The 26,340-nt window shown below is 50.3% G+C and overlaps 9 protein-coding genes across 9 annotated transcripts; 3 read left to right on the forward strand and 6 right to left on the reverse strand.

Moving 5' to 3' along the window:
* Positions 1-13,243: 13,243 nt before the first annotated feature.
* On the forward strand, positions 13,244-13,711 carry CLAFUR5_10069 (uncharacterized protein; the record flags this gene model as incomplete). The annotated part of the gene is made up of 1 exon (XM_047909217.1): positions 13,244-13,711. The coding sequence occupies one exon, from the start codon at positions 13,244-13,246 to the stop codon at positions 13,709-13,711; it is 468 nt and encodes a 155-aa protein (XP_047764221.1).
* Positions 13,712-13,842: 131 nt separating this feature from the next.
* On the reverse strand, positions 13,843-14,533 carry CLAFUR5_10070 (uncharacterized protein; the record flags this gene model as incomplete). The annotated part of the gene is made up of 3 exons (XM_047909218.1): positions 13,843-14,059; positions 14,123-14,355; positions 14,390-14,533. 3 exons carry the CDS (start codon positions 14,531-14,533, stop codon positions 13,843-13,845), a joined length of 594 nt encoding a protein of 197 aa, XP_047764715.1.
* A 510-nt stretch (positions 14,534-15,043) lies between these two features.
* On the reverse strand, positions 15,044-16,751 carry CLAFUR5_10071 (Receptor y region, transmembrane domain- and RING domain-containing protein 3; the record flags this gene model as incomplete). The annotated part of the gene is made up of 2 exons (XM_047909219.1): positions 15,044-16,456; positions 16,521-16,751. The coding sequence occupies 2 exons, from the start codon at positions 16,749-16,751 to the stop codon at positions 15,044-15,046; spliced, it is 1,644 nt and encodes a 547-aa protein (XP_047764716.1).
* An 878-nt stretch (positions 16,752-17,629) lies between these two features.
* CLAFUR5_10072 (Short chain dehydrogenases/reductase) lies at positions 17,630-18,720 on the reverse strand (the record flags this gene model as incomplete). Its single annotated transcript, XM_047909220.1, has 3 exons — positions 17,630-18,321; positions 18,372-18,459; positions 18,511-18,720. 3 exons carry the CDS (start codon positions 18,718-18,720, stop codon positions 17,630-17,632), a joined length of 990 nt encoding a protein of 329 aa, XP_047764713.1.
* A 999-nt stretch (positions 18,721-19,719) lies between these two features.
* CLAFUR5_10073 (2-methylisocitrate lyase) lies at positions 19,720-20,502 on the reverse strand (the record flags this gene model as incomplete). Its single annotated transcript, XM_047909221.1, has 1 exon — positions 19,720-20,502. The coding sequence occupies one exon, from the start codon at positions 20,500-20,502 to the stop codon at positions 19,720-19,722; it is 783 nt and encodes a 260-aa protein (XP_047764714.1).
* Positions 20,503-21,152: 650 nt separating this feature from the next.
* On the reverse strand, positions 21,153-21,476 carry CLAFUR5_10074 (uncharacterized protein; the record flags this gene model as incomplete). The annotated part of the gene is made up of 3 exons (XM_047909222.1): positions 21,153-21,247; positions 21,302-21,397; positions 21,458-21,476. 3 exons carry the CDS (start codon positions 21,474-21,476, stop codon positions 21,153-21,155), a joined length of 210 nt encoding a protein of 69 aa, XP_047764719.1.
* Positions 21,477-21,929: 453 nt separating this feature from the next.
* CLAFUR5_10075 (Cyclin pch1) lies at positions 21,930-23,294 on the forward strand (the record flags this gene model as incomplete). Its single annotated transcript, XM_047909223.1, has 1 exon — positions 21,930-23,294. The coding sequence occupies one exon, from the start codon at positions 21,930-21,932 to the stop codon at positions 23,292-23,294; it is 1,365 nt and encodes a 454-aa protein (XP_047764720.1).
* Positions 23,295-24,739: 1,445 nt separating this feature from the next.
* CLAFUR5_10076 (uncharacterized protein) lies at positions 24,740-25,745 on the forward strand (the record flags this gene model as incomplete). The annotated part of the gene is made up of 3 exons (XM_047909224.1): positions 24,740-25,539; positions 25,590-25,626; positions 25,704-25,745. The coding sequence occupies 3 exons, from the start codon at positions 24,740-24,742 to the stop codon at positions 25,743-25,745; spliced, it is 879 nt and encodes a 292-aa protein (XP_047764717.1).
* Positions 25,746-25,793: 48 nt separating this feature from the next.
* On the reverse strand, positions 25,794-26,288 carry CLAFUR5_10077 (uncharacterized protein; the record flags this gene model as incomplete). Its single annotated transcript, XM_047909225.1, has 1 exon — positions 25,794-26,288. The coding sequence occupies one exon, from the start codon at positions 26,286-26,288 to the stop codon at positions 25,794-25,796; it is 495 nt and encodes a 164-aa protein (XP_047764718.1).
* Between the last annotated feature and the right edge of the window lie 52 nt (positions 26,289-26,340).

Below are 26,340 nucleotides of genomic sequence, written 5' to 3' on the forward strand. Positions count from 1 at the left end.
AACGGGAAGCGAGGAGAGAGGCGGTGTGTTTCATGTTGGAGTCGAGGCGCTGGCAGGTCTCGACGAGCTCACGGAAGCTCATAGCACCGACGTCCTTGTCCTCGAGGGCTCGAAGAAGCTCTGCTGACAAACCACGGCGGAGAGTGCTCTTCTTGGTCTCTTCGTTGTAGCCGGTGAACCCGATGTCGCGGTTGAAGGCCGCGAGGTACTCGGCGAAGCTCTTGTTCTTCTGGAGGAGGTTGTGGATGGCGTTCTGGGCGGTGGCTCTACGGTCTGGATCACCAAAGGCAGCACGGAGGTCCTGCATCAAGGTGAGGACGTCCGGGCAGCCGATAGTCTGCGTGGCGTTGTCGATGTAGTGTTGTACCTGAGCCGCGGCGTCTCCCCGAAGGAGGGAGAAGACGTACGTGACTTTGTCCTTCTCTTGCGGAAAGTGGTCGGCATTAGCCAACAGCTTGATGGTGAGCTGTGTCTCAAATGCCTCAAACTTGCTCTTGTTGCCGTCGAACTCGTCTGGGTCGTTGACCTTCTTGGAGAAGTGCTGGCGGCGGTTGTCGTCGGCGTGCGGGGCGAGGTTCTGGAAGGTGTTCACAATACCTTGAAGGTATGTTGCTTGGTTGTTTGCTTGCTCGACCTGCTGGGCGGTCTCGCGGAAAGAGGAGACGGTGCGGTTGATGAGAGCGTAGGCGGTGTCGGGGTTGGCGTTTGCCCAGGCACCGAAGGCAGCGGCGTTCGAGAAGGGGATGTCAGTCCACTCACTGAAGTGGAATGGAGTGTCTTGGTTGTCGAGGTTGACACCTCCATCGGTGGCGTGGTCACCCATGAGGATGACTCGAGTGGTTGACGGTTTGTTGGTCTTTTGTGATGTCAGGGCGAGAGCCTGGCCTGTGAGATGCAAGGGTGAAAGCGAGAATGCAGGTGCGAAGTGCAGATGCAAAAGGGTATGGTATGATTGCTACACAAAACAAAAGACGAAGAAAGCAAGAGAGGCCTAGGGAAGGCCAGATATTTATACGCGACCCTCGCGAGTGCGTGTCCCCGCATCAACAGGGCTAACCCGTGCGAAGCCGCGCTCAGCAGCTTTGCTCAAAACCTTATTCCAACCTGCCCTACGTTCCGAGTCTTCCACGTGCTTCAAGGTTTGGTAGAGGGGTGAATTTGGAGGGCTGGGTCCCGTAGTGAATGTTGCGGGGCATGTGATTCTTGGCGCTCACACACCAAGCTGGACTGTCACTTCTTGACGACTTCTGAGCGCTCTGAGGCTCTTCTGTCCCCACCTTCCGTACACTCTGTGGGGAGACCATGACAGTAACCTACTATAGGATCGAATATAAACTCGAGACGTCGTTAGACTATATACTAGTCAGGACCTCTATTACGATATAGATATAACGTATACTAGCGAGAACCCCTAAGCTAAACTAGGGAAAGGCCTACTAGGCTAATATCTAGGTATACCTCGATAACTCTAAGAGGCTAGTCCAGATCGCGTAGTAGTAATACAACAGTAAAGACGAGATAGACGAAGTAGTCTAGGGGTTAATAGACGAAATAAGAAAAGCGACCTTACTTCACGTTCCGCTTGCCTAACTAACGATATAGTCTAAACTATACTAGACGCCGGAGTATACTACGGTAGTAAGAGAAGTAAGGAGAGCCCGCCGGGTATAGACGAGTAGCTATAGCGAGGAGGCCTAGAACGTATATAGGGAGGCATACTAATAGAAGAAAGCTATAATACGAAGGGAGAAAGCAGTCGGCTAGAGGGCTATAGTAGAAGAAATCGCCGGCAAGCTAGAGAGGATGTAGAAGCTAGCGAAATGGGCCCGACAGGACCCTATATAGGGCCCCTCCTTCTCTATCCTAGCGCTACAATCGCCTAGTAGTCCGGTTAGCGACCCCGAGGCTAAGGCGCGTCTACTAGCTAGTAAGTTCTTCCCGCCCCTATTCGAGGCTAATCTAAGCGATATAAATAGCTCTACTCCCCTAGCCCCTAGTATCGCGGTCTAATAGGAGGTGTCCGAGGGAGAAATTACCGCTATGCTAAGGAAGTTGCCGGCGAAGAAAGCCCCGGGGCCGGATAGGATCCTAAACGAGCTACTAAAGAAGTGTAGAGATCAACTAGCCCTAGTAGTTATAGCGATCTTTAACGCCTACCTATAGACCGGATACCACCCGATAGCTTTTAAACAATCGACGATAGTAGTCCTACGTAAGCCGTAGAAGGAAGACTATACGTAGGTAAAGTCGTACCGCCTAATTACGCTTCTTAATACTCTTAGGAAGGCGCTTAAGAAGCTAGTTATAACGAGACTCTCCGAGGCGGTAGAGGAACACTCCCTACTCCCGGACACCTAGATAGGTACGCGCCTATAGCGATCGACGCTATCCGCGATAGAACTTATCACCTCTTAGGTAAAGGCTATCTAGTATAAGAATAGGGACAAGGTAGCTTCCTTACTTAGCCTAGACATATCGGGAGCCTTCGACTACGTGTTATACCCGCGGCTACTCTATATCCTAAGGTCGAAAGGACTCCCTAAGTAGCTTGTTAACTTCGTACGGTCCTACCTCTAAAACCGTAGTACGTCGATCCTAGTCGGCTAGTATAGAAGCCTATTTTAAGCAGTCTATACTAGAATCCCGTAGGGCTTAACGCTAGTACCTATTCTATTCCTCTTCTTTATAGCGACGCTGCTCCTAGCCCTAGAATCCTAGAACACCGCTACGAGCGGCTTCGTAGACGACATAAACATCCTAGCGTAGTCTTCCTCGACTAAGGAGAACTATAGGCTACTAGAAGAGAAGTACAAGATCTACGAGGACTAGGCTAGGAGGTACGGGGCTCGGTTTGCCCTAGAAAAGTACAATCTAATACACTTTACGCGCCGGCTACGGTTCTATAATATATAAGCTTCTATCTAGATATAGGGGTATACGACTAACCCGGCAAATTAGCTTAGGATCCTCGGACTATAGGTAGACCCGGCGCTACGGTAGAGGAAGTACGTATAGGCAATATTACGGAAAGCTAAACAGAATATAGCATTATACTAGAGGCTCACTACGTCTATATAGGGGGCGGACTTCCGGTAGTCACGACTTCTATATACGGCTATTATACGGCCAGTCCTTACCTATAGTAGCTAAGTGTAGTCCTTAGGCGAGAGGGCCTACCTATCGAAGGGACTCGTCGCGCCGCTAGCGAAGATCTAAAACCAATGCCTAAGGAAGGTCACCGGGGTATATAAGTCGACACTAATAAGGATACTTAAGTACGAGACCGCTATACCGCCGATCGACCTATACATCTAGGGACTCCGGACCTCCTACTTAGGCAAGTCGGCACAGTACCTAGTATAGAAGGTCATCGCTAGTGTAGTCGTAAGCGCCCGCGAATTAGTACTAGCGTATAAGGGCATTCGACCCGGAAACGAGCCGAACTACCGGGTAAGGGACGAATAGCTAGTAATATAATAGGAAGGTAAGAAATCGTTTATAGAGTAACTATAGAAAGAGAGGTAGAACAACTAGGTTATAGGGCATAGTAGACGCCCTTAGCTAGCGGGACAACCTAAGGAATAGTTAGCTATAAAATCCGCGGTTAAGTACCCCCCGAAGCTTATCTACTACCGCCTTACGAGGGTATAGAGTAGTATAGTAACCTAACTACGAAGCGAACATATTAGCCTCTAGGGGTACATATTATAGAGGAAGGTTCTAGGATATACGAATACTAGCTACCCCTACGGCTATCGCTCCTAGAACGTATAGTACGTACTCCTCGTCTGTCCGAGGTAGTCGCTAGGAAGGGGGGAGTAGATAGTAAAGGCGAGGAACCGGACGATTAGGGCACTTCTTAACAACGCTAAGGACCTACGGCGTATTACGAACTAGATACTAGAGAAGGGCTAGCTAGAATAGTACCGCCTAGTAGGAGCAGTATAGGAAGAGAGGACACGACGTAGCGCGACGAGACCGGCTAGGAGCGGGGGCTAACGGGGTAGTAACATAGACTACGTACGTTTAGAGGGAAAGCTAAACTAGATAAGGAGTAGTCGGGGGCGGGAAGGGTCATCACCTATTCGGGTTTCCCTTTGTACATAATAATAGATATATACCTATATAGGCCGGATAGGGTCCTAGAATAGGGGAATGACAAATCTATCTATCTGTTATATTACGGACGCGTTCTTAGCTAAAGACTATAAAGGGCTCCCGCCTTATACGCCGGGTATTAACTATAAAATCTATATTAAGCCCGACGGCCTATAAGAGCCTCCTTACCGCAAACCCTATAGGCTTATACCGTAAGAGAATAAAGTAGTTAAGAAATAGGTTACTAAGTAGGAGAGCAAAGGGAAAGTCCGTAAGGCTAGTTAGAAGACAAGCTAGTCCCTAGCTCCTATTCTAGTAGTACGTAAGCTAGGAGGAGGACTCCGAGTATATATTAACTATCGAGGGCTAAATGTAATAACTATTAAGAACAGGTACCCTATACCTTTGATCTAGGAAACCCTTAATAGGATGTATAGTAAGAGGTACTTCACGAAGCTAGACATCGTTATAGCCTTTAATAAGCTTCGTATTACCGAAGGGTATAAATAGCTAATAGCGTTCGCTACGAGGTACGGAGTATACGAATGTCTAGTCTTACCGTTTAGTCTATATAACGGCCCGGCATCGTTTCAGTCGTACATTAATAGTGTGTTATAGGAACACCTTAACGACTTCGTGTCGGTATACCTAGATAATGTACTGATTTTTAGCGACATACTCAAAGAGTATATCGAGCACGTAACGAAGGTTTTAATAAAACTACGCGATACTAGGTTGACTATAGATATTGATTAATACGAATTCTATTAGTAGAGAGTCAAATACCTAGGCCTAATTATTACGCTAGAAGGCATTGAAATAGACCCCGATAAGCTAGAATATATCTAAAGCTAGGAGGCTCTAACTAACCTAAAGGATATATAAGCGTTCCTAGGCTTCGCTAACTTCTATAGACGGTTCATTAAAGCGTTCTTACGACTCGTATCGCCGCTAACCAACTTGACCAAGTCCGATAGCCCTAGTAACTATAAGAACAGAAGAATCGATTAGACACTAGGGTGCTAGAAGGCGTTTGACGTATTAAAGGCAGCATTTAGTAAAGCGGGCATATTAGTACATTACGTACCGGGGAGGTAGACAGTCGTTAAGACGGACTCCTCGGATTTCGTTAATACCGGCGTCCTCTCCTAATATAACAAAGAAGGCGTCCTATACCCGGTAGCGTTTTACTCTAAGAAGTTAAGTCTATAAGAGTACAACTATAAGATCTACGACAAGGAGCTATTAGCTATTATCAAGGCGTTTAAAGAGTAGAGGCCTAAATTAGCCTACGAAGTAGATAATAATACTATCGAACCGGTTAAAGTGTTTATAGATCATAAGAACCTAGAGTACTTTATAACGACGAAGTAGCTTAATCGACGTTAGGCGAGGTAGGCTAAGTTCCTCTCTTAGTTTAACTTCCGTATCGTCTATAGGCCCGGTGTTTAAGGTATAAAGCTAGACAGTCTAACGAGACGTAGCTAGGACCTTCCGTAGGGGGTAGACGATCCGCGTAATTAGTATTAGTACTAGACGTTACTACCGCCTAAGCGATTCCTTAAGATCGACTCTATACGCGTAACCGTAGAAGATGTTACTAAAGAGACGGAAACTCCGCTAAACCTAGAAGCAATAGAATTTATACTAGCCGAAGCCGCTATACCTATAGAAGCTACTACCGTATCGAAGCCTACGATAGAGGCTAATTACGAGGCTAAACTCGAGTATCGAATAGTAATAGCGTACGCCGTAGACTAGGAGCTTAAGGTAGCAATCAAGATGCTATAGAAAGGTGACGCAATCCCGCTACTTCTTTAAAAGGCGAAGGTATACCTAGTATACTACGAGGTAGAAGGAGACATACTCTACGTCCGTAATTAGTACGGCGACTAGAGCTTATAGGTACTAGATAACTAGAAGCTACGGACTCGAATAGTAAAGATAAACCACGACGTACTAGTAGTAGGCTATCCTAGTAGAGCCCGTATATATAAGCTCGTAGTACGTGAATTTTACTAGCCTAGCTTAGTAAGATTAGTACGTAGATATACCGCAAATTGCCGAGTATACTATACGACAAAATCTCTATATACCTAGCTACCTAGATTATTATATCTACTTTCTATACTAGAACGACCTTAGCGCTATATATTAGTCGACTTTATAGTAGACTTACTAGATAGCGAACTCGACGGTATGACTTATAACAACATTATAACCGTTACGGACCGCCTAACGAAAGAAGTAGAACTTATTCCTATTAGAGCTATAACGGCGAAGAATGTAGCGCGCCTATTCTTAAAGTATGTATTTAGTCGACGTAGGCTCCCGGACACGATTATCTCTAATAGAGGGAAATAGTTTATCGTAACTTTCTAGAAGTAGCTATATAAGATACTACGGATTTAACGTAAGCTAAGTTTATTATATCACCCCGAGACGGACGGTTAGTCTAAGCGTACTAATTAGAATATAGAATAGTACTTACGCGCCTACGTTAATAAGGTATAGAGCGACTAGGCTAAATAGCTATACCTAGCTCAGTTTGCTATTAATAACTACGTGTTAGAAACTACCGGTGTCTTACCTTTCTATATAAACCTTAGATATAACCCCGAGTTTACGGAACGTATCGACTTATAGGTAGGCGGAGATCGCCGCTAGATAACGACTCTTTAGCGACTCGATAGCAAATCCGCCGAAGCATTTGCCCGACGCCTTTACGAGCTACATTAGTTCCTCTAAGAGAATATAAGAATGTCCTAAGCCTTATAAGCTAAGGCCGCTAACCGATATTACCGTATCTCGCCCGACTATAAGGTAGGCGATTAGGTGTTCCTTAGTACGAAGAACATCCGTACGATACGCCCTTCTAAGAAAGTAGATCGACGATATACTAGACTATACTAGATCGTAGAAGTCATGCCCTCGAAGCTCTCCTATAAGCTAAAGCTCTCCGGTACGTTAGCTAGACTCGACAACTATTTCTATACGTCGCTATTATAGCGCGCCGACGATACTAACCTACCGCCGCTAGAGGGACAGTACCTTATACCGCCGCTACCCGTAGTTATAGTTCCTAATACGACGGAAGCTAATGCCGAGGCCGACATTATAGTAGTACCCGCGGCGACCGAGTACGAGATAGACAAGATCTTAGATATATATACGAGGAAGCGTACTAGGAAGGTAAAGAAGGGGCATAAGCGTAAGGTCGACATATAGTATAAGGTACGATAGGTCGGATATTAGGACATAGAGGATAGTAAAACTTAGTAACCTACTAAGGACCTATTTACGAGGGTAGCCGCCGCTATTATAGACTTTTACTATAACCGGCCGGAGTTGTCTACGCCTATAGGTTTCGTAGCTCTATCTAACTAGTCACCGCTAGACGCTAAGGTACTCGGACTTAACATAATCAGGATTAATAGAGACACCGTTACGAATAAGTCGACTCGAGCCTTACCTCTAATAGAATCTACTCCGTATATGTTCGATACTCGAGTAGAGCCTATAGAGCCTATAATAATACCTAACTTTAGTTATAAGGATTATACGCGAGTACTAGCCGAAGACAGACTTAGGTCTAGGGCAAGCTAGCTAACTAGGCAATATGTTTCTCGAAGGAAGCCGGTCGAGGATAGTCTTAATAGAGCGAATACGATGTTATCGGATAACGATAGGGTACTAGAGGATAATTAGGCATTCGCGCAATTATAGAGCTTAATAGGTAAGTAGCCTTATAAGGTAGATAACGCTTAGAGGACTAAGGCGTGTTTTAGGAAGGGGGGTACTATTACGGGTAGCCTACGACCCCCTACTATAGCTACGTTGGCCCGGCTAAACCGCGGACCTTCCGTATCGGGTTAGCGCGGCTTAGCTTTACTTTATAACTTCGCCGCGCCTCGCGCTCCTCTTTTATAGCTTCGTAGAATAACAACTATCTCTCCCGGACCCTATAGTACGCGCGCCCTTATAGGATTATACTATTATCGATGTCTTATTCTATAGACAGTGACTAAAGTAGTAATCTAATCTAAATGCTACCTTGCCTATCTCCTAGAAGATGTTTAGGTTGTACGCTATAAGCAACGGTAGGCTAAAGACGATGTTATATTCGAGGTCGGTGACGTAGTATAACATTTGCTCGTAATAATCGCCGATAACTACGTCTATAAGGGCCGCGTGTGTAATCTGCCGTATAGTGGCCGTTCTATCTCCTAGTGTTAGTCGTCGGCTTTACGTCAAAGGGATTAGGGGTATTATATATTTGCGTACAAATTTCTAGTCAAGAAAGAGAGAGGTAGAAGTAGAATCTATAAGGCCTCGAGCCTTTCTATATTATATTATCACGGGTAACAATATATAAGGGTGTATAGCTAGCTATTATTTATCTAGTACGTATACCGATATCTTAAGCTCCTTACTATAGTCTATTACCGTCTCTTACATTCCGTGTCTCTCAATCTTATACTCTTTCTGTCCTAGGAAGTTCGGGTAACCGCTATCTACTACGCTTAGGTAGCGGTCGTACTATTTCCCTACTACGGATCGGCGGCTAGGGAACTAAGGTTTACGTTCGGATTCGGCGTAGTATTACGTAGACGCGGTAGGCGATAGTCGCTATCGTACCTATATATTAGGTATTTAGGGTTAGTCGATACGTAAGAACCTATACGGTAGCGGTAGTACTTACCCTACTTCTTAAGGTCTTCGCGCTACTTACGGTTAAGCGTAGGTAGGTTCTATAGATATATCGGTAGATCCTCCTTCTTCTTAGTACTAGCGTACTATAGTAGGCGCTATACTAAGGTACCTACTATACCGGTAGCGGTACTAGTAACTACGTTACCGTTATTCTAGTTATTCTAGCCGCTATTACCGTTCGAGTTACTATTACTACGGGGGCGCTCCTTCTACGGGTATAGTCGATCTGTCTCGTAGAAGCTCTCGTCTAGTACGGTATACTCCTCGATAACGTCTTATATACTATCTAGGCGGCGGTCGACTTCGCGGTCGCCGAAGGTCTTAATAAAGTACTTACGGTTTAGTCGGTTACGGAATAGTATAAGCTCGGTCTTATTGGTCTATAACATCTAGGCGCGTAACTTCGAGTAGCGGGTATAGAAGGCTATAAAGGTTTCGCCTTATTCTTGCTTATAGGTAGTAATATTAACTATAGCCTTAGTTCCTTTATTACGTATACTATATTAGCGTGTTATCTAATCTAATAACTCTTCTCTAGTCTTAAACTCGTTAAAGGACTACTATCTAGGCATAGGGATCCTCGGCTTAATGCTTCGCTAAGGATCACCTTACGTCTATCTATATACGAAGCGTAGACTATCTACCTTAGTACGGAAGGTTACTATAGTTAGCTTTAGGAGAACACTACTATACTAGCTATCGAAATTAGGGTTATTATCGTTCTTAAAGTGCTTAGGGTTAGGCACACCCTTGCCGATCTCTATACCGCGAGTAAGGGTACGGTTAATAGTAAAGAGACGTTCTAGGAGGTCAACTAGTAGTGTCTAGGTACGGGTGTTACGTATTCTCGAGTCACGACTATTATTAGGTCCTAGTCGCGGACGGTCGTTATTACGTCCTCGGCTATTATTACTACGGTTATCGTCGTCTCTATTATTATTACTACTACCGCTACCGCTACCTCTACTAGTAGCTTCGCGATACCTACGTAATAGCTGCTCGAGTAAGGTCTCGCGTAGGCGGGAACGAGAGGGTCGGCGGCCTAAACGGCCCCTACCTCCGTTCTATATAGTGTCTCCTACCTTAAGCCGAGCCTTTAGGTTATCGACTTCTTGTTATAGGGCCTAGTTCTTCGCCTTAGCATCTTGTGCCTTCTTCTTCTCCTTCTCGTAGATCTCGCTAAACTGCTTATATAGGTTATTAGCTTCCTTATATTTCTTCTCTAGCTCTTATAACTTAGCTAGGTCGTAATCCTTCTTACTCTTAAGATCTACTACCATTTTCTATATAATAAGCTCTTCACTTCGTAGCGTCTTATAGATACGGTCGTATTTGGTATATGGCGTAGTATACTAGGTGTTCTAGAGGTCGTTAGCTCGCTCTATTATATCGAGTTGTCTACCCTTAGTAATCGCCGTGTTGACTACTTATAGTACGAAGTCGTAGGTAGTCTTCGGGTATTAGGATATAAGGGTCGTAAGGTTGTCTAGGGCAACATTCTAGTATTCGGATACGAGAATATATTCTGCCTCGTCGAGTAATAGATACACCTCGTCTAGGTCGCCGCCTAGGTTCTCTTTAAGCTTAAACTCGAACAGTTCTATAAAGTTAATCTTACTACCTTCTTCTCGCTCGAAGGCCTTCTAGTAAGCTTTATTAATCTCTTATTATAGCGCGATACCGGTGTCTACTATAACCCGCCGGTTGTCGTCCTATATCTAACTCTAAGGAAAAGAGGAGAGGTCGGGGAAAAGAGATATACGCTACTTACTTTTACCCTTAGGCTTAGGTAGCGGTAGTATACCGCCGTTCGCTATTTATAAAGTCGTATTGTCTAGGTTCGGGGGAGGCGTAACGGTGCCTATATCCTAACTGTCTACGAGCGCGCGACTACCTACTAATAATATCGCCGCGTTACGTTCTCTAGGTATCTACGCGCTATACGCCTTACCGTGTTCTATATTCTAATACGACTCTACGCGTTCTCGAGTTCTACGGTTCTGTCTATTCCTATTATTACGCGTCCCTTACCTAGATCCGCGATCTAGGTAGGGTAGTAGAACAAACTATAAGGGCGCGCGTACTATAGGGTCCGAACGAGATAGTTATTATTCTACGAAGCTACGAAAGAGGAGCGCGAGGCGCGGCAAAGTTATAAAGCAAAGCTAAGCCGCGCTAACCCGATACGGAAGGTCCGCGGTTTAGCCGGGCTAACGTAGCTATAGTAGGGGGTCGCGGGCTACCCGTAATAGCGCGTCTCCCTTTATTTACCGCCCTTCGAGGGCGCTCTTTACTTTTACGACGCTATCGCCCCTTCGTTTATTATTATATTTCGTTTCTCTCTATTAGTTATAGTGTTCTAGTAGTAAAGGCGATTAGCCTTATATATAGTCTTCTTAATATATATACTTAGGATCGTTTAGAGCGTCCTTAAGCTCTTTAATACGGTACTAAGCTTTTATTAATTCTAATTAGAATAGCTTAGCGTCTACGTCTCGCTAGTCCCGCTCTTCTACGTACTCGTTACGATCCTACCGAAGTATTACGGTCTTCTCGGATAGCGTTATAGTCTTTCTATACTTATATTGTCTTGTTTTAAGCCTAGTTATACTCTTACTATACAAGCTTAGCTTCCTCCTTAGTATCTTCCGCTTCTTCGAGGGCTTGATCCCTCTCTATTTGTACTTCGTTACGTTTATCTCAATAACGTCGGCAGACTAGTTTCAGTTCAGCGTAGTTATTAACTGTCGATTTGACCTTGAGATAGATAGCGTTAGGTCGTAGGTTGACGGCGCGCTAGAAGGCTGTCGCGTCTGCTATTCGATAGTTGTCGGGGTCGTACTCGAAATCGCTAGCGTCGCGGTCGATGTCGTCGATTCGAGGAGGTTCTACTAGGTCAATAAACTGGCTAAAGTCGATGCCCTTGCTATCGTCTTCATATCTAGACAGGTTGGTGTCTTCCTGCCGACTCGCCGGCTGTTTACCCTGTCGTGTTGAAGACTCGGGTTTCATAGGAGGGAGAGGTGCACGTGGAAGAGACGGAGGAAAGGGTTTCTGGGTATCACCGCGCAGAGTCTCTTGAGTCTCTGCGGGTTGTGAAGTCGGTGTCTGGGAAGTCTGTGTCTGGGAGAACGGTGTAAACAGTGACTTGCCTGCTGGCATACTTGACCTGGGTGGCTGCAACCGAGATGCGTGATCCGGATACATGCTCGGTGTGTTGCTATTGTCACCTCTGAGCATCGAGTCCAGTGCCTCCTAGGTTCTCGGGTCGTTGGGGTTCTTCAGCTGCTCAGCTGTCAGGCGTGGTTCTGATCTGGGGCGTGTACCAGTCCGGTTGCTAGTCCTCGAGGATGGGCGAGAGCGTTCGTCGTCGGCCATACTGGCGTGGTGGTTCGCGACTCGGTCGCGTCGTGCTTGCGACTTGGTCGCTCGGTGTCGGTGTCGTGCTTACGCAGAGTTCAGCTCTCTGCTTTCAAAGGCGTAACTAACTGTCACGGGCGAGGGGGCTACAGTGTGGTCGGGTAAAGACATATGTAGTTACGCGAGCTATCTAAGAGGTCTAAGGGAAGGCGAATGGATAAAGGAATCGGAAGGGCGCTAGCGCGCGAAGTTGCCGCCGATGACGTCGATGTGTCGCGGGGCAGTGCGTGAAGTGAGTGAAAGGGCTGTCTCGTGACATATATACTTTTCTAGCTCGGGCGTAATCTGTTTTACTAACTACTATACTATATCTATCTCTTTCTTCCGGGCGTAATCTCGACACTAACACTAATACTAACACTATATAGTATCTAGATCTATCTCTTTGTTTCTAGGGGAGACCCCCTAGACCCCCCTCTACCTACGGTAGGCTCTTATCGCGTAGTGTTGAAGCGTAGGTAGTATCTAGATCCATCTCTTCGTTTCTAGGGGAGACCCCCTAGACCCCCCTTTGCCTACGGCGCTAGCGCGAGGTGTGTCGATTGCCTCCGGCGGGCTTACTAACCTCCGCTCGAGTGCTCGAGTGTTCGTAGGCTTATACCTCGCACGTCGCTATAGTATTGCGCGGAGGGTCTTTATCCGTGTTATGGTTACTACGTACGGCCTCGCAAGCTCGGCGCATGCCGCAGTCTCCACCTACACGGATTTAGCTAATGGCAAAGCTGCACTAGCAAGCTAGCGTTGATTGAAGCTCGCTAACTCGGTGCAGCTTCGCCATATTATAACGCGCCTTCGGCGCAAACACATGCAGACCATTGTTGAGTCATTCGATGGCGGGCAACACACTGTCAAGACATGTCTTGGCAAGTCTACCATTACATGCGATGATCCCCAGTTCCAGAGACATGATCCCCAGACTAAACCACAAATCTGAACACACACACACACAAAGAGAACACTGACCTACTCAACAACATTCACAAATCCCTCGTCTCGCGCCAACACCAACACCATGAAGTTCACCCTCTTCACCCTCACCGCCATAGCCTCCTCTACCCTCGCAGCCCCTCTCGCCGCGAGCCCCATCGCCCCCAACACCGCCACCTGCGATTACAAACAATGCTCAGAAGGCAACATGAGCACCCGCGGCTGCTTCAAAGTCCACATCGGCCGCGACTTCATCAATGGCCAAGGCTGTGGTCCTATCAAGAACACCATCTCGAAACACACCAGATCTCTCGGTAGCTACAAGTGTACCGATGATGGTGCCGGACAGACTGTGCTCGAGTTCATGACGGAGGCTGATCGCTTTGACAGTTATGCGGCTATTGAGGCGCTGCAGGAGGCGTATCCGATGGTGCCGTTTATCAAGAATCGGATTTGTTTGCAGACGGGTATGCCGGTGCCGGACTGCCGGCGTATTGGTTGGTTCCGGATATTGCGAGGGTGGGAGGTATTACGGTTTTGTAGATCGGCTTGAGGGTCGTTGCCGCTGCGATGGGGTCAATAGGCCAAATCGCTCGATGCGTGTAGACTGACGACCCTCTGCAACTGAGCATACACTTCCATAAAATCATGACTCCTCCCCCTTCCCCCTCATCTCTTTCCCTTCTACCCTCTCCCTCTACTCTCCCCCCTACTCCCCCTCCCCTTCATGACCCTCCACTCCCCCTCCAAAATCCCAAACGACACATCATCCCACCACCTCCCCTCAAACCACAACGCCTCCCTCCCCCTCTCCTCCTCCACAAACCCCAGCCGTCTAGGCAGCCTCACAGCACCCTCATTCCACTCGAAAGCCCTGATCAAAACCCTATGCAATCCCGCCCTGCCCTCAAGTCAGAAATCACTCCATAATACTGTGGTCAGAAGTGCAATGCTTGAACAATACCTCTCAAAAGCCCACCCCAAACACCACAGAATCGCTTGACTCCCATAGCCCCGTCCCTGATGCTCCTGATCGATATCGATCCCGATCTCTGAGAAGCGGTGGTGCATCATTCTCGCGGGGTATGCGCTCAACTTGATTGCACCGATCGGCGTGGATGAGCGTTTCTTCCCTTCTGCCTCGCTTCTCTCACAGTCATCATCAGGAGGCAAACAAATCACAACGCCTAACATACTCTGCCCCAAATCCTTAATATACTTCTGCGCAGACCCCTTTGCCCTGTGGGCGAGGTATGCTGATATTGGAGTTCTGGTAGCCAAGGGAGTCCTGTTGGATGCCTAGGAAGAAAGGTTCGTCTTCTGGGGACTCTGGTGCGCGGTAGAGGAGGCGTTTGGAGCGGAAGGGGTCGGCCATGATAGTTTCGAGGTCGTATTGAAGGGGAAATGGGAGGTAGAGATAAGAAATACGGGTTCCAAGCTGGAAGGATTACCAATCTAGTCTCGCCTGGCTGAGGCTGAGGCTGAATTGATTGATTGACTATACCGGTATGGGCCACCGCAGTGCGCATTGGGCGATGTTTCCGACAGGATGGAGTCGTTGCACTACTCCGCGGACGAAGAAGGCCGTCACCGCGCGGAAGAAACCAACGTGGGCTGACTAGAGGCGATACGAAAGCGGTTTCGTCGAGATAGTGAAAATGGAACGTCGAGGTGTACATGCTTTGCTTGATAGAGCACCCCTCCCATGCTCGAACTGAGCTATATATTACAAAATGCCATGCGGATATCGTAAAATTCGTACACCGATTCTCGTCCAAAATGCACAAACCGCATAACGATGCAGCATCAAATCATCTCAAAATGCCACCCACCCTGGCCCCTGCCCCCAAACACCGTGAACGCCTTTCTCTGTCCTTCATCGCCCTTATGAAGGCCTGCTCGATGCAGCATTATCCTGTGTCGCCGCATCGGCTGGAGCCGCCTGTTGTTCTGTCTCAACAGTTTGACCATTCTCACCAGTTCTCCTGGTGCGGATGCGGAAAGCGTTTCTGAGCCTCCTTCGCACGCTGGTCTCTTCATCTAGTGCCTGATTTGTTCTTTGTGTCTGCTCATCAGTCCTGGCAGCCTGTTGGTCTCTGTACCGTCGTAGTGCTGCGACGCGCTCTTCTCTGGTCATTCGTTCTGGTCGGCTGCCGATCAGACCATGCAAGGGACTTCGTCGTACGCTTCGCCGATTGCCGTCAGCATCGGCGAGGGGTGGTGCTAATCGTTCGCCGTTCTCGTCGCGTGCGATCGGGTTGCCGTGCTCGTCGGTCTCGTCGACTGAGCCTCGGGAGGCTGGTGGGCGTAAATCGATTCTGCACAATGGACATGTGCCGGACACATTCAGGAGCCACGGATCGATGCATGCTGGGTGGAAACGATGGTCGCATGGCAGTACACGCTGGTCCTCTCCTCGCTGGAACTCTTCCGTGCAGATGCTACAACATGGGTTATCGTCGTCCGATACCTTAGGTGACGTTTGCACTGCTGCAGCAGCAGCAATACCGCCTTCATCAGCGTTGCTTGATTCAGAGCCCGCAGCAACGTCTCGCGTGGTCTCGTCCGCTGTGGTGTCCTGTGGCTGCTGTACACCATCTTGCACCGGCAGCATCTCCACCGATCCATGTGCTCCTTCGGCGGACTCAACATCTGCCGGCTTGGGCTGATCTCCTTCGCGATCCCCAAACTTGACGATCGGTATAGTCTCCAACATAGCTCTTGCCAATCCTCTCGCCCTACTCTGCCTCGGCCTTCCGATTCCAGTTCGGGGACCATATCTTTCTGGGTGTCGATGCGCCCTGACCGCGCCGGTAATGATGATAACCAGAAACAATGCCGTGATGATGCCAGTAATCGAATAGAGAATGATCATAGCCACCGCCGTACTGGGCGAAGGACCGAGAGGGTTCGTCTGGTGGTTGTTCTGGCCATTCGAGCTGCCGTTTTGCGACCGTGCAATGCTCGCCAACGCATCGCGCGGCGCAATCTGTGCATACGCTGGTCTGTCCGCATCTTGACTGTTCATGACGCCGATCAAGTCTGAAGCGTTTCGGGAGCTGATCGTGGAATAAATGGCGCGGTAGTTCGAATCGGTGCCGGTCAGTTGACATCCAGTAGCACGCTCCGAGAAGAGAATGATGGCACCAACGTTGGTCTCCTTTGCACTATCGAATACATCTTGTGGCTGGATGTTGCCACTATAAGGGTCGCATGATATCAGCACAAGATTGTCTTGCGCAATCGTCAGTTGACTGGAGGCGTTCGCAAGGATGATATTGCCGGACAGGCCGCTTTCCTGTTAATCGATCCTATATTAGCATTGCCTCGAAACGTGCCTCGTAGCACAGTGTTTCACGTACCGGTGTGTAGCGTTGCGAGTCCGCTGTCAAGCCTGCGACTGAGAATATGGCCATCGGCGCGGCGTGTTCGTTCTGCGAGATGCCAATCTCAATAGCTTCCTCCAGGCCATCTTGTTCCAAGGCGGTGCCGCTCGTCGCATTCGTCGGCGATATCGATTGCGCCGTCGCCATGTGTAGAGCGGCCACGAAGACCAGCAATGCCGTCCAGAGCGCCCGCAGAGCAGAGTCCATGTCGACGGTCGAAACGGAAACGCCGGGTAGGGACAGAAGTAAAGCAGCAGCAACAACAGCAAGTGCACATGTGCGAAGTAATCCGACGGCAAGCACTCATGGTACGGTAGTCCCTAATACATGTACCTTAACACTGCATCGCCTGAATTCCAAGACTCCAGAACCCCGCGATGACCACGAGACATGCACCGAAGATGGTAGCGTGAGTGCTTAAGACGTCCTGTCCTGTCCTGCTTCGGCCGACCAAGAAGTGCGCAGCAGCTGGGAGGGAACGAGCAGCGTTGGCGCTGTCTTTGCTGTGCGTTCGTACCTTCCTTGTTGAAGTTCCTTCCTGCCGTAAGCAGAGGAATCCGGCGATCGCGCGGAAGGACGACATGCCGTGCCACTCGGCGGATGTCTTTCTTGGAGCCAAGATCTACTTCGCCTACCGCACGGCTGCGGATGGGGCCCGGGCGGCTGGGCGAGGTTTTTGTATGTACAGTATTGCGTGATGACTTTTGTTCGATCGCTACATACATTGTCTGTCGTTGTAGACTGCATCGTTCATCCAGACCAGAGGCATTCCATACAGAGCACGCGCGTTGCCGGATCTGCTTGATGATCGTCTTGCATAGCCGCCATGCACGGAAAGCAGCGGATGCTGGTCAGCATTGAAAGAGCGGAGACGATATAGCACTGTCTCTGTGGATGGACAAAAACGCTCAATGCTTATGCTACCCCGGTGCGCCCGCAGTATCATACCGAAACATGCCGTGTAGCTGCAACACCCGCCCAGGTCCCGAAGAACAAGCCACATCTCATGCGATCAATAACAGAGCCTGGAGGCTTCCCACTGAACCATCAGTAGCGTGATGCCCACCGCATCTCCATGCCTTCAGCTACCACGCGGTATATCCACCATCAATAACAAGATGACTCCCCGTCATGAAACTCGAAGCGTCACTCAGCATAAACAACGCCGCACCACGATACTCCCCCGGCTCCGAAATCCTCCCCATCATATTATTCTGCTCCCACAACTCCCTAAGCTGCGGATCGTCGTCGAAATTCTTCTTCACCATCGGAGTCATGATGTTTCCCGGACACAGAACGTTCACACGAATCGCCTTTCCATCGATGATCTTGCCCCATTCCATGGCCAGTGACCTCCCGAGCTGGATCACGGCACCCTTGGAGGAGTTGTAGACAGACGCTGTGAAGCCTTTGTTGGCGATCAAACCGCTCATGGAGCCGATCAGGACGATGGAGCCGGGGGTTTTGTGTTTGACCATTTGACGAGCACAGGCTACCGCGGAGAGGTAGACGCCGCCGAAGTTGATGTTCATCATTTCGGAGATCTTCTCGGGTGGGTAGTCCAGAGCGGGCGAGACGTACTGGACTCCAGCAGCGGCGATCAGACCATCGAGCCGGGAGCGCTCGCTTGCGATCTGATCGATGGCTTCTTCCAACTCCGGGGCATGTTGGACGTCGACTTTGCGGTAGTGGAGGCTGCCGCCGTAGTGCTTTGCTAGGCGGTCCCTGGTGTCGTAGAAGTCCTGGGCGGGCTCATCGCGGCGGTCAACGCAGTAGACTGTTGTGCGTTAGAGGTGAGTGAGCTTGGAACAGATGCTATTAACATACCATGGCCTCCAGCTTCTACCAGCGCTTCTGCTAAAGTCAGGCCGAGTCCTTGTGCTCCGCCTGTGACGATGTAGACACGATCGTTGAGCTGTGCTTTTGGTCAGTCTGTGCAATGGCAGCTGAAGTTGTGGCGTCGCACCTCAAACTCGCGGAAGCGGTGTGGTCCATCGACCTCATCTGGATCATGAAGCTTCCTCGCAATGGCAGATGGAACGCTTTTCCTGATGTTGTTTGTCGATGTGGTAGAGTTCCTGGTAGAAACTCCAGTCGCGGCACAAGCCAATCGGAACGTCTGGCTTGTGCTGAAAGTGGAGCGCAGCAAAGTGGGTATCGTGAGTCGAGACAGCATCTCGTTCTTCTTCAGCTCTGCAGGTCGTAATGAAGTACTTCCTTCTCGAGCTTCGACTTCGTTGTTGTTACTTGTTCAGTGTGGTGATCAAACAGGTAATATGAGGGGTCGCGATGATCTTGCGCGCTCTGGAAGCAGCCATTCACCAGGTACTTATTGGAAGGAAGGCGCAGTGGGCTCAATAAGCATTCCAGCTTTACACAGCAGGAGATGGACAGCGCGCGGGGTTGTACTCCCACCAAGACTTGCAGGAGCTGGCATCGCGGTTGAAGAGCAGTGGCTGCTATTCGAAGACTGCATCGCGTAAGGCAACTGCTTCGTTGACGCCAGAGCAGATGACCCCTTGCGTGACATTCGTTGCCAACAATGCCTGGGCATTCTAAACTCTTCATTAGGTTAATGTACACTGTTTGGCGATCATATTGACGGTGTCAGTTTCCGCATATGCGTTTCGAGGTAGGTGCGAACGAAGGTTGGAGTGCAAGGAAGACCGGTCTCTCACCTGGGTAGTGGCCGAGAACGTATAATGTATTCTATTAAGATATGTACAGTAGACCTCTACGGACCAACACTTAAAGCACAGCAAAATACTCCAGATGATCCAGAGGCGGCAAAACGATCGACCTTGGCCGAACGGAGCTACGCTATGCCAATCAAGCCGGATCGACCACAAGCATGGTCGAGGCGGGTACAGTGTGCACCAGTCAACGGCAGCCTTCAAAGACCATCCGCCGACCAAAGAGCCAAAGTGGATCGTCGAAATGTGTATGCTCTGAGGACTATATGTAATCTCACCTCCCATAAGATTTGATCATATGACATGTGATCGAGACCTATTTGAGCCGATGATAAAGCCACACCAAAGACCCCTTGAGTTACAAGCGCAAGTACTGTCAGTAAGATGTGCGAGAATTTTGAGATCGATAGCGAAATTTCGGGACATTGTCAACGTAGCCCCTTGAACGACCCCATAAAATCCTCCTTCACCTCAATACCCCCTCACCTCGCCTTCCGCACCACATCCTCCAGCGCTCTACTCAACCCCTCCATAGCCTTCCAAAACATCTCCGGCCCCACACTAACTCTCGCAACTCCCATCTCCCCCAACTCGTTCACATTCAAGTACCCCTCCCGCAAATTCATCTTAACATTCACCCTCCCATCCAACGCCTCCACCAACCGTCTAATCTCCCCATCATGCACGCCCCTCCCCTTCGGTCCACCCCAAACGAAGACTGTCACCGCCCCGGCCTCAAGATATCGCTTGCCTCGCTCGATAGCATCGTCGATGGAACCGCCATAGGCCAGGACATCGGTACGGGCATTGAGACAGAAATCCGGAACGCCAGCTTCGCGGGCTGCGGTGAGGGCTAAGTGAATCCGATGCACTGCATCCTCTACATCGCGAAGCTGGCCGGTGGCGTGGTTTTCATCTTCGATGTTCGCGCCTACGGCACCCGCCTCGATTGCCTGGGTGATACTGGCTGCGATGTCTTCGTATCCATCTTGGAGGTCTACCGTCAGGGGGAGGTTGTGTTTAGCGGCGACTTTCGCGACGCGGGAGATGCCGATGAGGTTGTCTGAGAGTGTGAGGTCGGGGTCGGAGACGCCTGTGGTGGCGGCTATGGCGAAGGAGGCTGTTGCTAGGGCTTTTGTTGAGGGGTGGGAGGCTATTGCGGTGGCTGAGGCGGCGTCGTAGGCGTTGGTGAGGAGTAGAGGGGTGCCTGAGATGTGCAGGGCGCGGAGGCGTTTTGCTAGTTCGTTGCGGTGGGTATATGCCATTGTTTCGCTGTCAGTACTTTGCTCTGGTTCGGGTGGCGATGTTTGAACGTTTATGGTGGTGGATGGATGGAGGTTTGATCTGGTTCTGTAAGACGTAGTAACATTGAGCTCATGGAAAAGTGTATGTCATATAGGGCGTAGCCTTCGAACGCCTTGAGCTGTAGCCGGGAGCACAACAGGTGGAGCTCTTCCATTGCCGTGGAAGGAGGAAGTAGCCAATGAGAGCAAGCTCAATATAGTAGGTTCTGCCGAAACCATGTCTGAAAAAGTGCAGACGAGAACGGTGTTTCTGTGCAATGTCAGCAAGTTGCGTTGTGTTTGTGCTTGCAACGTCGGAAACTGAATGCAATGGCGCAGGACCTTGCTAACACTTCTGGTGGGGAAACTGCATGCAGCACCGGGCTTGGTCTGCGAGATGTTAACTTCCCAGCACGTATGTGTGGTTTCGCAAGCACGCATGAAATGTTCCCCGAGATCTCCAAAAGTGTTGATGCGGTATATCACCCTAACGCCCTCGCTTTGCATCCCATGGCAGTCGGACTTATGTAGCCGTGATTCGGCGACCTCAGCACATGTCCACGCCTCGCTCCTCATTTACTCGTGTCATGGCCAAAGTTCAGCACATGATGGTATCTCTCCTTCCTGCACGTCTACTTCTTGCCAGACTTCTTGATGCCTTGGCCACCAGTGTTCAGTGGGCCCTTGCCGCCGGCCTTCTTCGCCAACTCTTCACGAGCCTTCTTGTCTGCCTGCATGTCAGTCCACCGCTCTTCACTCCGACACACATGTGTCTACTGACCGGCTGCCTGCTTCTGCTTGAAGGCGATGTCCTCGTCGTCCTCCTCGGCGGCTGGCTTCTTCTTTGGCTTCTTGTTGTGGATTGGGTTCGTACCAGCTAGGCGGGAATGTCAGCACTCGGTCGCAAAGGTAGCCGTTAGGATGCAATGTGACATACCTCCCTGACCTGAAGGCATGATTGCGACGTGCGTGTGAGGTTGTTTGGAGCACAAGATTAAGTCAGCGGGCAAAGGTTCAGGTTGGTGGGATCAGTCAGGGTCCTCTCTTCGACTGTTAGTGGGTGTGAATAGTGGGACAAGGAAGGCGGCCGATCGAGTAGAACTATTCTCATTCTTGCCGGCCGCGTCTCCCACGCTGCCATCAGAACTCCCTTCATTCTGCCGTCGCGTTCACCACTGCACGACATCTTCACATCACCTGCCATTGTCACCGGATACTGTACAAACAACCACCAACGAGTTATCGCGACAGAATCACCACCACCGATGTGCAGCCTCTGCACCGCACCGAGTCAACATCGTCGCCGGCCGTCGTGAGACCAACCGCAATCGACCGATCTGCTGCTTCCAGCGCGATCAACCTTCCAACTTCCACCACCCGCATAGGAGTCAGGTCCGGTCGCGGCGACAATGCCATCTGCGAGCAATACCACCCATCTACCTCCGACACATCCAGCGACACGACAACGACCGAAGAGCCCCAATCGCGTGCTCGCAGAGGCAGAGGCGCAATGGCTCTTCTCCGAGGCCGAGCTGGCCAACACGCCATCCATACAGGACGGCTTGACCCAGGCCCAGGAGAAGGAACTCCGTGCGAAAGGCGTCAATTTCATTGTGCAGGTCGGCGTGATGCTGAAGTTACCACAGCTCACACTGAGCACGGCCTCGATATTGTTCCAACGATTTCTGATGCGCGCGAGCCTCAAGAAGGAGCGCGGTGGCATTCCGAAATTGCACCACTATCAAGCAGCAGCTACGGCATTGTTCCTGTCTACGAAGGTTGAGGAGAGCTGTCGCAAGATGAAGGAGCTGATACTGGCCTTCTGCCGGGTCGCGCAAAAGAATCCGAACCTCATTATCGATGAGCAGAGCAAAGACTGGTGGAAATGGCGAGACTGCATACTCCTGAACGAGGACATCCTGCTGGAAACGCTGTGCTTCGACCTCACAGTGGAGTCGCCGCATAGAACGCTGTTCGACATGCTCAAGTTCTTTAACCTGGAGAAAGAAAAGCGACTGCGCAATGCGGCGTGGGCTTTTGTTACGGACAGCAACAACACGCAGCTATGCTTGCTCGCAAATAGTCGGACCATCGCTGCGGCCAGTCTGTACGCAGCTTGCAAGTACTGCCAGGTGACGATCAAGGACAATGACAAGGGTCAGCCGTGGTGGGAGAGCTTCCACGTGCGGCTTAGGGACATCAGACAAGCTGTCGAGCATATGGCTACCAACTACGATCCTGCTTCAAACAAGATCAATGGTATATCGTCTGCGAGTGGTGCTTCTGATGGTAATGGCTCGATCTACCCTGGCTTGACTCCAGGAATGGATGGTGCGGTTGATGGGTGGGATTCTACTAGGCAGAAGTCCGTGTCGCCATACCCGAGACTGGGCAGCGAAAGGCGGCACAGTAACGCCAGCAGCATCGGAGTGAAGCGAGAGCGGGAGGAGCAGCCATCTCAAGGCGATCAGCCGTCGAATGGTGTGGTGAAAGATGAGGCAGATGCAAAGCGACCGCGTCTTGAGGACAAGACAGAGTCCAATGGCACATCAGCCGTCGCAGCACCACAACAGCAAGCCGCCGCAGAGAGCGGTGGTCCTGGCATGCAACAGCGCGAGGAAGCAGCCCGTGTCGAAGACGGCAACAAGCAGGCCACACTTGATGTCAAAGCATCAGAAGCCCTGAACGAGACCGCAAAGCCAGTGAAATCGCACAAGATTGAACGCGCTCCATCTGATGATGAACTTAGCGAGGAGGGTCAGGTGGATGAGTAGAACTTGCCACTCGGAGCCAGGGATCAGGAACGACCCTCGGGCACCGAACAACTGAAGCGATCTTACCAGTTGAAGCACAACATCAACTTGGACCAGGAATACCGAAGAAGACAGGGCAAGGCAGTGATCTTGCTCAAGAAGAACCTCGCCAATAGACCGGCTGGTCTCGCAGGTGGCGATCTCAACCCAGCGATCTACATACGGCGCCAAGGAAAAGACTCACTGTTCTTGAGTCGAGTACATGCTGCAAGAGAGGCGGCGAGAGCGGGGACAGCTCTTACGAAATGACTTTAGGTTGCATAGCGTTCGGCGCAAGGAGAGGAAATCAAAATGTTTAGCATCGAGACTAAGGCGCGAAGGCCAAAGGGTCATCGAAAGAGCTTTTGTGTGGGAGGGCGCATGTTATGAGTTGCGTTGTTCTATTTCATGATACCCACGCGCGGCACGGGGACGGGCGTTCAAGGCGCTGCCTTCGTGGAAAGGCGTATGTAGCATCGTTATCGATTGAGAATCCTCAAGGCAGTTCAACCCCAGCCGGTCCCTCGCTTCGACAACACACGTTGTGAAGTGGTGCAATGGCTCTGCGGCAGCATGCGTCAACGCCAAGAGAGAGTTCAAGACGTGACTTGCGACTTCTTGTGAGACTTCACACTTAATCATCAACATCATCAAGCCAGACCCAAAGACTGCACCATACCATCAGGAATCGCGTGGCCTAACATCGCCAGCTATGGTACAACATCAGCCGGCTCGTACGCCATTCTGAAGCATCTGGAAGCCGAGAACTTTTCAAGCTGCATCACATAATGAAGTCCAGACCTTCGCCCTACGAAATGCCATATTGGACGACCCGCTCTGACAATGCTCCTTTGGTCCCATGCTGGAGAGTCTGCATACAGGACACGATCCTCCGTGCTATACCTCAAGCGTAAGAACATGAATATGCGACTGCGTAACGTCCAATGCTGGAAGGACTCCTTTCGCAAGCGGATGAAAATGCAAGAAAGTATGGCTCATCACATCTTGGACACGGCTCGTGACCTACACGCGGCCTTGTGCATGGCCGTCACTGGCGTGGATGGTGCTCGTTCGTGTATGTTGGTGCATCATCGCTTTACTGGGAACGGGAGCTGCAGGGCTCCACCGTTCTGTTATATACAGGGCTGAAACACGGTTTACACAACCATTAGTACCGACCTTTCGACAGCAGCATCAATACACTCCATGCGTGGGTGAAGAGAGCTGGTATATATACAGGTAGGCCGATGCTGGTGTTGTCTTTCTATTTCGTGTCAGATCACAGTTCTTCTTTGTGCTGCGCACTTTCTGTTTCTGCTCTTTTGCTAGGTCTGGTACCTATTCCATTCACTCGACAACCCATTCCCCGACAAGGACTGCTATCTTGCTCTACCAAGCCCCGTCGCAACTCTCGGTAGCCCAACAACATGAAGACCTTCGCCGCCCTTTCTGGCTTCGCAGCCATCGCCGTGGCTGCACCGTTCCCAACAGGCTACGGTCTCCCAGCACCAAGCGGAGCACCATATCCAGCACACGGAACTGGCCTGCCTCCTCTTCCATCAGCCGGCATTCCTCACTTCCCCATCAACGGCACTTATGGCCCTCACCCAACTGGTCTGCCATTCCCGCCAGATGGCACTGGACTCCCTCTGCCATCAGGCAGTTTTCCAGACTTCCCACCAAACAGCACTTTTGGACCGCATCCGACTGGCGGCTACCATCACTACCCGATTCCATACGGTACAGCACCACCACAGCCGCAGGCAACTGGAGTCTGTAAGCGCGAAGCTCAGCTTGGCGAGGGTCTATCTTTGCACGGAGCAGCTGCGTCGACTAGCGGTCTCAGTGGAAATTCTGGCCTGGGTTCCGGCTCCCAGCCAAGTGTGTCCCTCTCAACAGGAGGCATTGCACAGCCGACAGGTCTCGGTACTGGGACCGGCGGCTTCTTAAGTCTCTCTTTGCCGACAGGCGGTGTCGCAGCGCCAACCGGACACGGACATCATGACTACGAAGGGCACGCTGCGCCAACGGGTCTGCCAGGTCATGGAGCACCATCGGTACCTGCTCCCTTTCCCACTAGCGTCACTGGCGGTGTAGCTCAGCCGACTGGCTTGTCGGAGGTGAATGGTCAGCGTAGATACAGTGGCAAGATTAGTGCGCCTTGGAGAGTACGAAAGATGCTGAAGAGGACGAGGATGAAGGACTTCATGTGCCAGCGACAGGATTTGTATGACAATATACGGTATGAGCTCGGAGCATGTGTGACGGTCATGCTAGAGCTTCGACCAACTTTGGAGACGCGAAGCAGAGCAATGTACGTTGTTTGGGATGCGCATTGGTGTAACTCATATCTGCTGTACGTGTTTGGGTATCATGCTCGATCCATGCCAGCCCATGCAGTCTTTCGAACATCCCATCCCCTCGCTCAACTAGCTAGAATGATGCAATCATCTCCTATAGCACCCATGCATTCAACTCCTCCTACCACCTTCGGAACCCAGCAGACCCAGCCCGCAACTTCAGCACAGCACCCCTGACGACCTGGCCCAGTGTCACGTCCTGTCCTGGTGGATAGTGCCAGGTGAGACGTGGAGCCATGACTGTGCTCACTTGGATCTGGAGCTGCCCTGGACAAATCAGCACCTCTTGCCACGATGCATTCACCTGATACGCCAAGTCTTCCAGGAACCAACCCGTGGGGTTGCGATGTCGCACATCCAAGTAGTAGTCTCGGTCCATGTCAAGGCTGAGTATGAGGAGCTTGGATCCGTCCGGGCCTGTAGAGACGGACTCGATGCGGAAGGGATGCATTGCATTACGCAGCTGCTCTGGAGTGTAGTCAAGAACGCGAATCTCGGGAGGTGGCTCGAGGAACCCGGCTGGCTTGTACTCGGGGTCGAGAATCTTCTCCACGAGCTCGGGAAGGCTCAGGGCTTGCTCGCAGGCGGTCATCTTGGAAACAGATCTTTGGCCCATGGTGTCGATAGTGTGTTGGTAAGGTGTTAGCGGAGGGTTCTGCGACGAAGGT

The sequence above is a fragment of the Fulvia fulva genome, chromosome 7 (genome assembly GCF_020509005.1).
Source record: "Fulvia fulva chromosome 7, complete sequence".
Taxonomy (NCBI): Eukaryota; Fungi; Ascomycota; class Dothideomycetes; order Mycosphaerellales; family Mycosphaerellaceae; genus Fulvia; species Fulvia fulva.